The following is an 11,866-nucleotide window of genomic DNA, read 5'->3' as shown; positions in this document are numbered from 1 at the left end:
TTGTACTTCTAACTTTTCCTTTCCTTCTCTCAACTTCTCCATTTCACTTACTGCTTTACTTTCTTGTTCCTTTTCCCAAAGTTTTAAACTTTCAAGTTGTTTCGACCATTTCTTATTAACCTTTTTACACCTAACCTTTTTTGCTTTCTTAATCTTATCTTCAAATATTTTCGACATTCTTTTTTGCAGTGATATCAAAGAGGCATGATGAAAACTCCCACTTTGAGGAAATCCTAACTTTCCAAGCCATTTTGGCAAAAATGTTATGGCTGATTTATCATACATGCACTTGACTTCTGACGGCTGCTATTGGTGCCCACAACGACCCCTTAATGATTTTTAACCCTTTTTATCCTTTTTATCCTTTTTATCCTTATATCTATATATATAAGAACACATTGTACTTTTCTTACTATGTCTATTCTAGGTGGAAATAAAGACTAGCTTCAGCCCTTTCTAAAAAAAAAACAACATTAACCTTTCTATATGTATAGTTAGTAAACCTCTCTTCTCTTTCCCTCAATGTTACTGTATGTAATATGTGTTGCCCTTTATATAATATATCATTAAATACATGTACTTAGTTAATGACAAATATCATGAAGTTCACACTGCAGCAATGGTAATAATCAGTTCTCAAAACTATTCATAAAAACCACAATGTGAACATCACGGAGCACTACTGGATCCAACAAAGACTATTTATGTATTTACTCCGACTTCAGATCACTCATCTGATCTTCCACTCCTTACTTTAAACGGAGAAACACGAAATCAACATGGAAATACGACCCTCTCCACTGCTCAAAAAAAAAGAAAAAGGGTGAAAATACTCTCTCACAAAGACAGACACACAAACCCCGGGCTGGAGCTCTCACAGCTCTTGAGTAAACAACAATGTCTCATCTGAAAGGATCAGGAGGGGGGGGGGGGAATATTCTCAAAGATTTTAACAGATAAACTTCAGACCACTCTCTGCAGCTCTCTAATCAACAAGAAGTTAAAAATAAACTGTGCACGCTTTAAATTCACTCTCCTCTGCTTTAAAAAAAGAGAGAAATATATATATATATTTTTAAGTAACCTATACAACTTCAAAGTTGATTCATTCCAAGTATGTTTTGCTCTTTTTTCTGTGGAAGTCCAAGTCTGGTTTCTCAATTCCTGGAGATTTCACCACAGCCGTCTTTATGGCTGCCTGGCCAAGGAAAGTTGGATTTCCCAGAGAAAAAACACAGCAACTCGCAGCATTGGCATCTCGGTGGTAGGACCTCCAAGTAATGTTGTGGATATGTATCACTCACAACATGAAAGCATGAAACAGAGAGGAATCAATAAAACACAAACACAGATATAGTTGATTCATTATTATTTTGTTGCGTAACAAACAAAAAATGGGAACACTACCTGCTTCCAAGCATACAACCGTGTAGAGTCCTTCAGACAAAGAGAATCTGATCCTTATATATGAGTCCTGAATGAACGCACTAACCTTGTAACGCACATTGAACCTTTCAACATAATTTAATATAATTCCATTGCCCCAGAATCATGGCACAAAGATAATCTATTCCAGATGTGAAAAGGTCACTAGATCATGACCTTTGAGGGGTCCCCTTAACTTCATTAGAGCATGGAGATCATGTCATGTCAAAACATATCCTGTTATGCACATATGTTATGGATCATACATAGGGCCCCTATTGTAAACTTAATGAATAAGACATTGTTCATTATAGATTATCTTAACAATACGATTCGAGATGTATAGAGAATAAATATTTTTATAATAATACAATTATTACAATGTACTTTAAAAATATCTTTGATACTATTAATACTTTAGGACGTAATATATTTTAACAGATAAGTAAATCTATTAAATAAAAAAATTATTTGATTTTTTCAATTTGAAGACGATTTTGGCATTTTTGTTGTCTGACTCTTGTTGACTCTTTATCTCTGACCCTGAATACTGCTACTGCTGTTAGACCATTACTGCTGCTACAGTATTACTATTAACCACGAACAACAATACTTCAATGTGTTAAATTGTGTTCGGGAAGATATCAGAAATACTGCAAAGCAAAACAAGTGAAGAGAATTGATGAGAAGTCAGTCAACTAGTCAACTAAAAACTGCTCCAATAGAGTTTAGAGAAAACTCACAACTAACTTAACTCAGAAGCACAATCTAGTTTGACTTTGGTATTAATGGCGACTGTACCTTGGTGCAGAACTAACTGTTGGTGCGCTGTAAATAATTTTCTTTCTATTTATTAAGAAGTTTGTTTATTTAAGCAGGTAGTAGGTATTGATTAAATATATGTCTTTCTGAGAATACAACATTGAGAAAACCATGCAAGAGTTTCGCTTGTTTCTTTTCTCCAGTACTTTTCATGTACTAGATAGTGAATGTTCTTTCAGAATTGAATTACTACAGACTCAAGGAAGAAACATGTTCAGTTGTTTCTTTGTTCTCTGGATGTTTTAGCACCCAGCAGATAGACGAGCCTCTACAATTATGTGGAGGGAATAAAGTCCTCAAAGTTCGTTTTAACTTTCCAGTCCAGCAACAATATAACAGTGTGAACATTAACTGGCCTGTTAACTTATAAACATTCACGTTATTAAGCTATTAAGTTGAAATAATGAGTATGTAGGAAGATGTTTTTTGCTGCAGTGTTTTATTTTAGCTCATGTTACAGTTTGCATTGTGACCTATAATTGTATTTAATTCTTATGACATCATTACAGTAGAGAATTACCTCATGTGTATGTTCATATACCAAACTCCACTTTCTGTTCTTTTGTTCCACAGTGAAACTTGTTTTTATGTCCTAAAATGATCATTGAATCTCTGCGTGTGCAGTTAATTAGCAGCAACAAAGTGTCACAGGAGCAGCTCTACAGCCTGCAGCCGTTGACAGACAGTTCATTTGCAGCGTCATCGAGGCTCTTGCATTTAGTTTGCAGGCCGGGATTGCTGGAGCACTCTGCAACCGTAGGCCAGCGCTCCACCCAGGTATCCTTTCCCAACATGTAGATGAATCTGACAGACAGGGAGGAGACAGATTAGAAGAGAGATGCTTGTGCACGTTGCTTTAAAGTGGCTATAATGCTTCTGTCACTGCAGTTTCATTATTTAAAGAATACCACTGGTGTAATTTACATTTTCTTTTTACCATTATATACTTTTTACTTACCGTTGACACTTCTTTATAATATACATATATATATATATATATATATGTTTATTCATTTATTAATATAGTTGTCTACAACAAATATATATTACTTTATTTTATATTTATTTGTTCTATTGAACTTATATCTTAACTTCTAAACTACTTTATTTCTTACATTCTCATGTTAATTAATGTAATTTTCTTTCTATACATATTTCATCAGAATTGTTGAAAGGAGCTTGAAGTCTAAGATGTTCTCTGTAATTGTTGTGCTTATGATAATAAATAACTTAAAATTGAATTGATTAAAAGCTGGAAACTTACTGACTAGGAAAATAAAAATAAAGTGAGCATTTTAAGACAGAGGAGGGACAATATGTTTTCTCAAACCCCGTTGTGATGCAGCAAACAAACATGGCTGCCAGTACAATTACTAGTAAATAATTTAGTAACATTTCCAGGATGCCGTGACTTTTAAACAACTGGAAAACTGGAAAACTGGAAAAGTAAAATAAAAACTAAACCTTGTACAGTCAGGACCTCCAACTGTCTGCGGTACTGAGAGGAAACTTCACCTCCAAGAACTGCCTCCCATTTTAATGTGAACATATTTAACAACGTTCTGTCTCTTCGTACCTGTTGGTGTCACTGTCGATGTTCCACTGGTCCTCTTTGGGTCCGATGATGAGGTACTGGGAGCCCAGCTCCAGGTTGAGTTCATCTCTGCAGCCTCCGTGAGACATGAAAACCCTCTTCTGGCCCACTTCAACTCCACCCTCCACACCTGCATGGTAGGAGGAAGCGTTTCCGATGATATATAGCGGCATTTTATCGCATAATATACTTAGTATTATCGTTATAGTGGGATTTTTATTAGCTAACAATCCTTAATAAAAATAAAAAAGAGATGTTCACCATAAAAGACAAACAGCCATTGTCTCGACTCACCCAGTTTGATAACTTGTGTGATCTCCAGCTCGTATTTGTCGTAGTAACTGTGGATGATACTCAGCACCTTCACCTGGAAAACTGAAGCACAAGAGAAAAGCTGTCGTTGTTGCCATGGTGGTGATCAGGCCTGTTGCAGCGACGCCATGAAACTTGTTGGTCATGTTCGTGGTCCAGAGAGGATTAATTAATGTTTCTGCATGTCTGGACCTTTCTTCTGCAGCCAGTGGGGTCAAAAGTGTCACAGAAGAAATAACGCTTCTAATAGGAAACATAGGCACGTCAGTGTTTCCAAAGCAAAATTATAAATACTGCAACAAATAATCTTACTACTAAAGTGGTTGCTTGTCAGTTGCTGGATTCAGTCTTAAATTGCTCAGCAGCTATTAGTATAATAAAATAAATAAATATATAATTCATCTTTTAGTATCTTCTCATTGATGCTACTGTGATCATTCAAGACAACATCTTTAGGGCGAAGCACTGACAGTGTCTCAAAAAGCCATCGATGCTCAACAGGAATCATTGCAAAGTCCGGTTTAACCAGGTTTTCTATTATTAATATATATTCGGTTTTGGCCACTGAAACTGGAATATTGTAAAAGCATTTCACTGGTAATTACACAATAAAGACTTGAGATTTGTTCTGACTTCATGCTCAGCTGCGTGCTCGTATGTGTGTTAAAGCTTCGAGTGTGTGACAGTGAATCGTACCGTGGTGTAAAGACTTGCAGGCAAACGTCTCTCTTTCTTTGTTGGAGAAGTTTTCACTGTCTTTTTTCGGGACGCAGCAGTCACCTGGAGATTATGAGCAAATAAAAAAATATCGTAAATAACAGACAGCATCAACACACACATCAACTAATGCAAACACATTTCACCTTGTGTGCAGCGGCAGATGTTGTCCAAGCAGATCTTCGTGAGCTCCTCTTTGTCCTCCCTGGGGGTGTAGGTGCGACTGCAGCGGTGATCTGAGAGAGAACAAGGAAACAACACCTGTCATCATCAAACTGAAAGTTGCAATATTGTTTTTTAATGTTACAATTACAATAAACAAACAGGACATATTGTACTTTATCAATATGTCGTAAAGGACTTTTTTTACTCTCAAAATTGGGTTTTCATGGATGTTTCAGATGTGAAGGGAGTGAACTGTTTCAAAAGTACTTCACTTGTACTTAACGTTTATTTTTACGGTACTTTTATTTCTAATTCACTACATTCCAGAGAGACATTGTACTTTTTACTCCACTACATTTATCAGAATTTTACAGATTAAAAAACTTTAACAATTTATAAAACATGACACTGCTTTAGATTAAACTGTCCAATCGACACAATGTAGTTCAAATATGCACCACCTCCAACAGCTGTAACAATAAATTGCTGCGTACATGTTAAAGCATCATAATAATATTCCAATAATATGATATTATGACTCTGAAAGGGACCATTCTGCCTTTTTAAATGTAGGACTTTTACTTGAATAAGACATACAAGTACTTCTCCCACCATCTACAATGATGCTGTTGTATTAAGTGCATGCATTTCAACTAAAATGTGGTAGAAAGTCACAGTCACATGTGTTCTGAGCTCTGGGATGTGAGCTGTGGCTCAGGATGTGTTCTCCTACCTGGGTTGTAGTACTCATAGACAGTGACCGAGGAAGGCTGCAGGAGGCCGACTTTGAAGCCCTGCTGAAGCCTGAAGATCAGGATCTCTGGCTCTCTGTGAGACACCTGAGAGGAGGACACGGCAGGATAATGTAGTGAAACAAACCAAGTATGGAACCCTGTTCCAAGAAGCTGCTTTACGGAGTAATCTGTACAATAGTGCTGCGTAAAACCTTCAACCTCCTCAAATCTCGTGTTATTGTGAAAAGACTTGCTCCGGGTTTTACTGAGCAAAGTTATCCACATATTGAGAATGTGTCTTGGAAAAGGTACATACATAGAGACATTATTAGAGGCAAAAACGGACTTAAAGAGACAGTTTTTCATGGAAGGATAACTTTGAATGTTCACAAACTCCCACAAACAGGTAAAGAAAGTTTTACCTTGAACAGGTGGATGATCAGCGAGCCTCTGTCACTCAGGTTATCAACAATCTGGAAGTTGTTGATGTAACGGTCCACTGAGTTGTACAACTGGACACACACACACACACACACACACACACACACACACACACACACACACACACACACACACACACACACACACACACACACACACACACACACACACACACACACTTAGCAACTCTGGCCTAAACATGTGAGCAGCTTCAGAGACATCTGTCACCTTCAAAATGTAATTTATGTTCTGCTTTGGGGAAAAGACCCAGTCCTTTGAGAAACTTAACCCCCCCCCCCCCATTTACTCATGTGATGGGAGATTGCCTTGAGAGTGACTGACCAGCATCGCAAAATATTCCCACTACTGATACTGAAAACACACATCCTCACACGAAGTCTCTGCTCATCAGCAGGGCTTGAAATTAGACTTTTCTGTAAGGCATGTGTAACTTTCTGATTACCCTCTCCAGGTCGGAGTTTTCTGGGGTGAAGCCAGTGGGCAGACTTATATCCAGAACAACCATCCTGACGTCTTCGGGTCCTAAAGCCCTGTGGGATAGAAAGAGTCTTTAGTACTAGTTCCCTTCTTTAATTGTAATAAAGGTGAACAGGTTAAAGATAATATCAATAACTCACTTCACTTTGATGGTGATCTGGTAGGACTTTTCTACATCTGCTGGAGCTTTTTCTGAGATGGGACAGAAACGTAATCCATGTAATGTAACGTGATCATTTGTAGAAATTAATTGAAGAAGTTTTGGCGTGTGTTGTGATATTTCAAAATGTGTTCAAAATGTATTAAAAATGTGTTCAAAATTTAATATTTTAAATATTCTTTTTATTATCATATGTTACCGCTGGATTCTTCGATAGTGACGTTGAGCTCAAAGTCCTTGCAGGGCCTCTTCTCCTCCACCTCATGCAGCTGGTTGTAATGAGTCACAACCTGAAGTCAAAGAGACACAAGAGAAACAAATCAGTCAAATAAAACAAATTACATCATTATGGTTGTATTTCTGTATAACTAACTGAATTTATGTGACCGTACTATTGATTCCATTTATATATATGTACATGTTTGACAATAAAACAAAAATGTGATCGTACCTCCAGTATTCCCTGTCCATTCCCTTGAGCCTGCACTTCCAGATCAAGATCAGGAGGCAACTACGGGAAAAAGCACCAGAGAAGATGTAAATAAATATGAAAACACTCCCTGATGTTGTTATTACAGGCAGTGGCAGATATGTCCTCCATGATCAGTTAACTGTGAGCTGTGCAGAGTGAGGAACATCAGGATACGCTCGTCTGGATTTTACATTCACTGTCATGTCTCTCACATTGGAGGAACGAGTGGCGTAGGCGGTCTCGGGGTTGAAATGGTAGCGTATCTCGCTGCGCCCCGTCAACCTGACGTCCACGTCCAGACTGAATCTATCAGGAGGAGGTTTGTTGATCAGGTACTCTGACAGCGCCTGCAGCACCACCATGGTGGACTGGGAGAGGATTCATGAGACAGATTGGTGCACATTTAATTGGACACATTTTTAATTTGAATTTTAAGGTATTTCCATTTTATGCAGCTTTATTCTTCTACTCCACCACCTTCTTCTACTTATATATATATATATATATATATATATATATATATATATATATATATATATATATGACTTTACATAACTATGTGACTTTACATAAACACCCTTAGAAACAACAATCTTTTTTTCTTGTTTCCTTGTTGGTTTGTTTTGCTTTGTTTTGTTGTGTCTCACTTTGTCTATATTTCCGTCTATTTGTCTGCCTGTGTTTTTTTAACTGTCCTTCAAACAAATAAAACTAAAGTTCAAAAATCCTGTTCAGGACTTTTCTGTTCAACGTCATCAAAACATACAGAAGTCAGTGTTAAACTTGTGAGGTGCATTCGAAAGGTCCAAGGTTTCATTAGATCCACCTGGCTGGAGTCGTGCAATAAATCCTACCTCTATGAATGTTCAGTTTTTGTGGAAACAGTTTTGGAGGATGTAGTTTGTGGTGCTGTTAAACTGCATTGGACCCGCCCTGCTGTTACCTGAGTGGAGCCGAAGCCTCCTCCTCTCCTCCTCTGGCTGTTCAGCCATTTAAACGGCGCCGCAGCTTCCTCCATGCGGCCCAACTTGACAAGAGCCAGCAGGGCGTAGCCGGTCCCCTCCAAGGTGAACAAGGTGTTCTGATTGTCCGGCCACGAGCTGCCACCTGCAGTAGACAGGAAACAGGTTACAGCAAAGGAGGAATGCAAAACAGTAGTTCTAATGTGTCAGCTGTAATATTCTCTTTTCACATTTGATACAAATTAAATAAAATGAATTAGTTGAAGCAGTAACTGGAAGTCTTTGCAGATAAGATCATGTGCGTATTTAGAGACAATGGGCCCCTTGGGACATTACTAGTTGGCGCCGACGCGAGTGGCAGCCTCTCCAGTAGCTCCATGTTTTTCGTGTTGTTTTAGCACTTTAGTTGATTTAGTTAATTTGAATTTTCTGTAGTACATAACTCTATATATCCTATGGATATTGTATTTTATGATAAGCAACAAAGCGACGGGAAACTAGTTTTTTCAAGGGAGAAGCTGCTTTCACTTCGCACAATGGGGCAAGCCGGCATAGTTCACCCCGTACCGGAGGAGCTGAGACGGGCGTATCGAGGCTGCAGAGCTGGAGCGAAGGTAAAGGCTAAGCTAGCGGCGAAGCGGTGGAAGTGCAAGTCATGGGGAGTGTTAACTGTTTAACCAACAAGACTGACGAGTTGGCTGCCCTTGTGAGGAACGACAGGACATACAGGGAGAGCAGTTTACTGTGCCTCTCTGAAACATGGCTAACAGCTAACACTCCGGACGCTAACGTGGACCTACCAGGATTCACCACAGTGAGAGCAGACAGGGACGCTAAATGCAGTGGCAAGCGTAAAGGAGGGGGACTCGCACTGTTTATTAACAATAGATGGTGATGGTGTGACGTCATTCACTGTACCATTGCTAGACTGCAAACCCAACACCCAGAAGCTTTCATTGCCATCTCAGGAGACTTCAATCATGTAACACTAGACTCCACACTACCAGACTTTCATCAGTTTGTAAGCTGCCCCACCAGGAAGAACCTGTAGACCTTCTGTATGCTAATGTAAAGGGTGCTTACACTGCCACCCCCCTTCCCCCACTGTGGAAGTCTGATCACAACCTAGTGCTTCTGAAACCACAATACAAACCAAGGATCCAGACACAACCTACAACCACACGTTCCTTTAGGAAGTGGTCTCTGGAGGCTGAGGAGGCTCTGAGAGACTGTTTTGAGTCTACTGACTGGAGCGTCCTGCAAGAGCCACATGGTGAGGACATTGAGGGGGTGTCGCACTGTATCACTGACTTCCTGAACTTCTGTATGGATGTTGTGGATCCCATAAAAACTGTACGCTGCTTCCCTAACAATAAGCCCTGGATTACCAGCAATGTCAAGGACATCCTTAACAGGAAGAAGAGGGCATTCAAGGAGGGAGACTGGGAAGAGCTGAAGTGTGTGCAGGGGGAGCTCAAGGTTCAACTGAGAGAGGCAAAAGAGGAATATACAAGGAAAGTAGAGCAGAGGCTACGGGACAACAACATGAGGGAGGTCTTGGATGGCATGAAAACCATCACAGGCTGCAAGAAGAAGGGCAGCAACACAACAGAACGGGATGCTGTGAGAGCAAACCAGCTCATCCTGTTCTATAACATGTTTGATAGCCCAGCTGTTGCAGCCAGGAGCTGCCCACCCAGCACCTCCCTACACACCCCCACCCCTGCCCTCACCTCCCCCAACACCGACACCCAGGCTGCCTCCAGGGACTTTGCAACCCCCATCATCTCCATGGATAGACGGAGATCGGAGTTTCGGGCTTCCGGTGGAATCACAATGCATGCTGGTGTGGCAAGCCTAGAAAAGTGAGCACCAACTCTACAAAGGCCGCCCTATTGTATTTCTTCTCTACGTGTTTACATTGTATTTAGCTTATTCTTCAAGTGTGTTTACATTGTATTTGGCTAGTTGTTAGTGTGTAATCATCGCTCTTCTAGTTATGGGATTTGGACACCGACATTGTGTGGTGAAAGGATGTTCGAGCAGTGGGAGAAAGGTAAATAAATGGGCAGAGTCTCATTGTGAGCTTCACGATTGCACTCGTTTGATGAAAGTTTGCGACTGCAAGCCCCCGTTCGAACCTTTTCCATTTCCAACAGCACTAAAGAACAATGATAGAAGGCTAGCATGGACCAAAGCTGTAAAGAGACAGGATTACAATGGGAAGTCTTGGAAGCCCAAGAAATCTTCGCGGATTTGCAGTGAGCATTTCATGCAAGGAAAGCCAACAAATGAATTCCCTGATCCTGAACTCGACCTGGGGTATGTGTCAAACCTCAAATCTTCAAAAAGGAAAGCACCTACTATATATATATATATATATATATATATATATATATATATATATATATAATTAACAAACACAAGTTAGGTATATATTTATAATAGCTTACCCTGCAACACAACTGCAATAAGCACTTATGATATCGCCAGTTTTCTTGACTGCGCAGATCCATGCTGAATGTGGCGTTTGGGAAACTTTCATTGAATGAGAACATTTTGCTTTCAAAAAGCAAAACTCAGAATCTGCGAGAGGATTGAAAGATATTTGTTTCAACCAGCCAGAGTCAAACAGTCTAAATGCTTTGCCTTCTTTGTATTCGTTCAAAGTTTGTTTATGAAACTCGACATGGTTCCCTGGGTGGTCAGACATTAAACATAATGTTATATCGCTGAGGTATATCTGCGGCCAAGAAGTCATGCTGTTGTTTTCATTGACCCGGCCATCCTGCAGTGTCAAGGGATCAGGCACTGAAACGCCACTCGGCATAACCAAAAGCTTAGTCTTTTCTTTGTCTGTGATTGAAATTCTTCCGTTAGCTGTTGGTTGCTCCTCAATGCCCATCTCTGATGCAGCAAACACCCTGGCAATAAGCTCCAGTTTTGTTCCTGAAACCTTTAAATTCCGCTTGCGTCAAAATACTTTCAAAGCTTCGACTTTCCACATCTGAACCTCATCATAAGAAAGGAGTTCAGAACTCATTGTAGAGTAGTAGGTTTGTTTACAACACGCTTGAAGAATAAGCTAAATACAATGTAAACACGTAGAGAAGAAATCCAATATGGCGGCCCTTGTAGAGTTGGTGCCACACCAGCATGCATTGCGATTCCACTGGAAGCCCGAAACTCCGATTACGTCTATAATGTAACACTCCTCCCCCCACCATCACCAAAGATCAGGTGAGCAGAGAGCTGAAGAGACTGCGTCCCAGTAAAGCAGCTGGCCCGGAGTATGTCCAAGGATGCTAAAGGCCTGTTCTGCTGAATTTGGGGAGCCCCTTCAGTATATGTTCAACCTGAGCTTGCAGCTGGGGAGGGTCCCAGTTCTCTGGAAGACTTCATGTCTCATCCCCCATCCCCAAAAAGAAACACCCTAGGGAACCAGATGACTTCTGACCGGTTGCACTGACATCACACATGATGAAGACCATGGAGCGGCTGTTGCTCCATCACCTCAGACCCCAGGTCCGCCATGCACAAGATCCTCTGCAGTTTGCATACCAG

At 40.1% G+C, this 11,866-nt stretch overlaps 1 protein-coding gene across 1 annotated transcript in view; it reads right to left on the bottom strand.

The window, feature by feature from the left end:
- Positions 1 to 2,684: 2,684 nt before the first annotated feature.
- Positions 2,685 to 11,866, bottom strand: part of LOC115005469 (venom factor-like) — a 37,229-nt gene continuing 28,047 nt past the window's right edge. The window contains 13 exon segments of the mRNA XM_029427295.1: positions 2,685 to 3,051; positions 3,824 to 3,971; positions 4,136 to 4,216; positions 4,850 to 4,933; positions 5,017 to 5,106; positions 5,769 to 5,874; positions 6,192 to 6,281; positions 6,674 to 6,761; positions 6,849 to 6,900; positions 7,068 to 7,158; positions 7,320 to 7,379; positions 7,553 to 7,708; positions 8,284 to 8,447. Of these exon segments, the coding sequence (XP_029283155.1) occupies positions 2,907 to 3,051; positions 3,824 to 3,971; positions 4,136 to 4,216; positions 4,850 to 4,933; positions 5,017 to 5,106; positions 5,769 to 5,874; positions 6,192 to 6,281; positions 6,674 to 6,761; positions 6,849 to 6,900; positions 7,068 to 7,158; positions 7,320 to 7,379; positions 7,553 to 7,708; positions 8,284 to 8,447 (1,355 nt within the window). The 3' untranslated portion in view covers positions 2,685 to 2,906.

This window comes from Cottoperca gobio, unplaced genomic scaffold, assembly GCF_900634415.1.
Source record: "Cottoperca gobio unplaced genomic scaffold, fCotGob3.1 fCotGob3_30arrow_ctg1, whole genome shotgun sequence".
Classification (NCBI taxonomy): Eukaryota; Metazoa; Chordata; class Actinopteri; order Perciformes; family Bovichtidae; genus Cottoperca; species Cottoperca gobio.
Note: the sequence above shows the minus strand (reverse complement) of the source record. Positions and strands in the feature narration are given on the sequence as shown.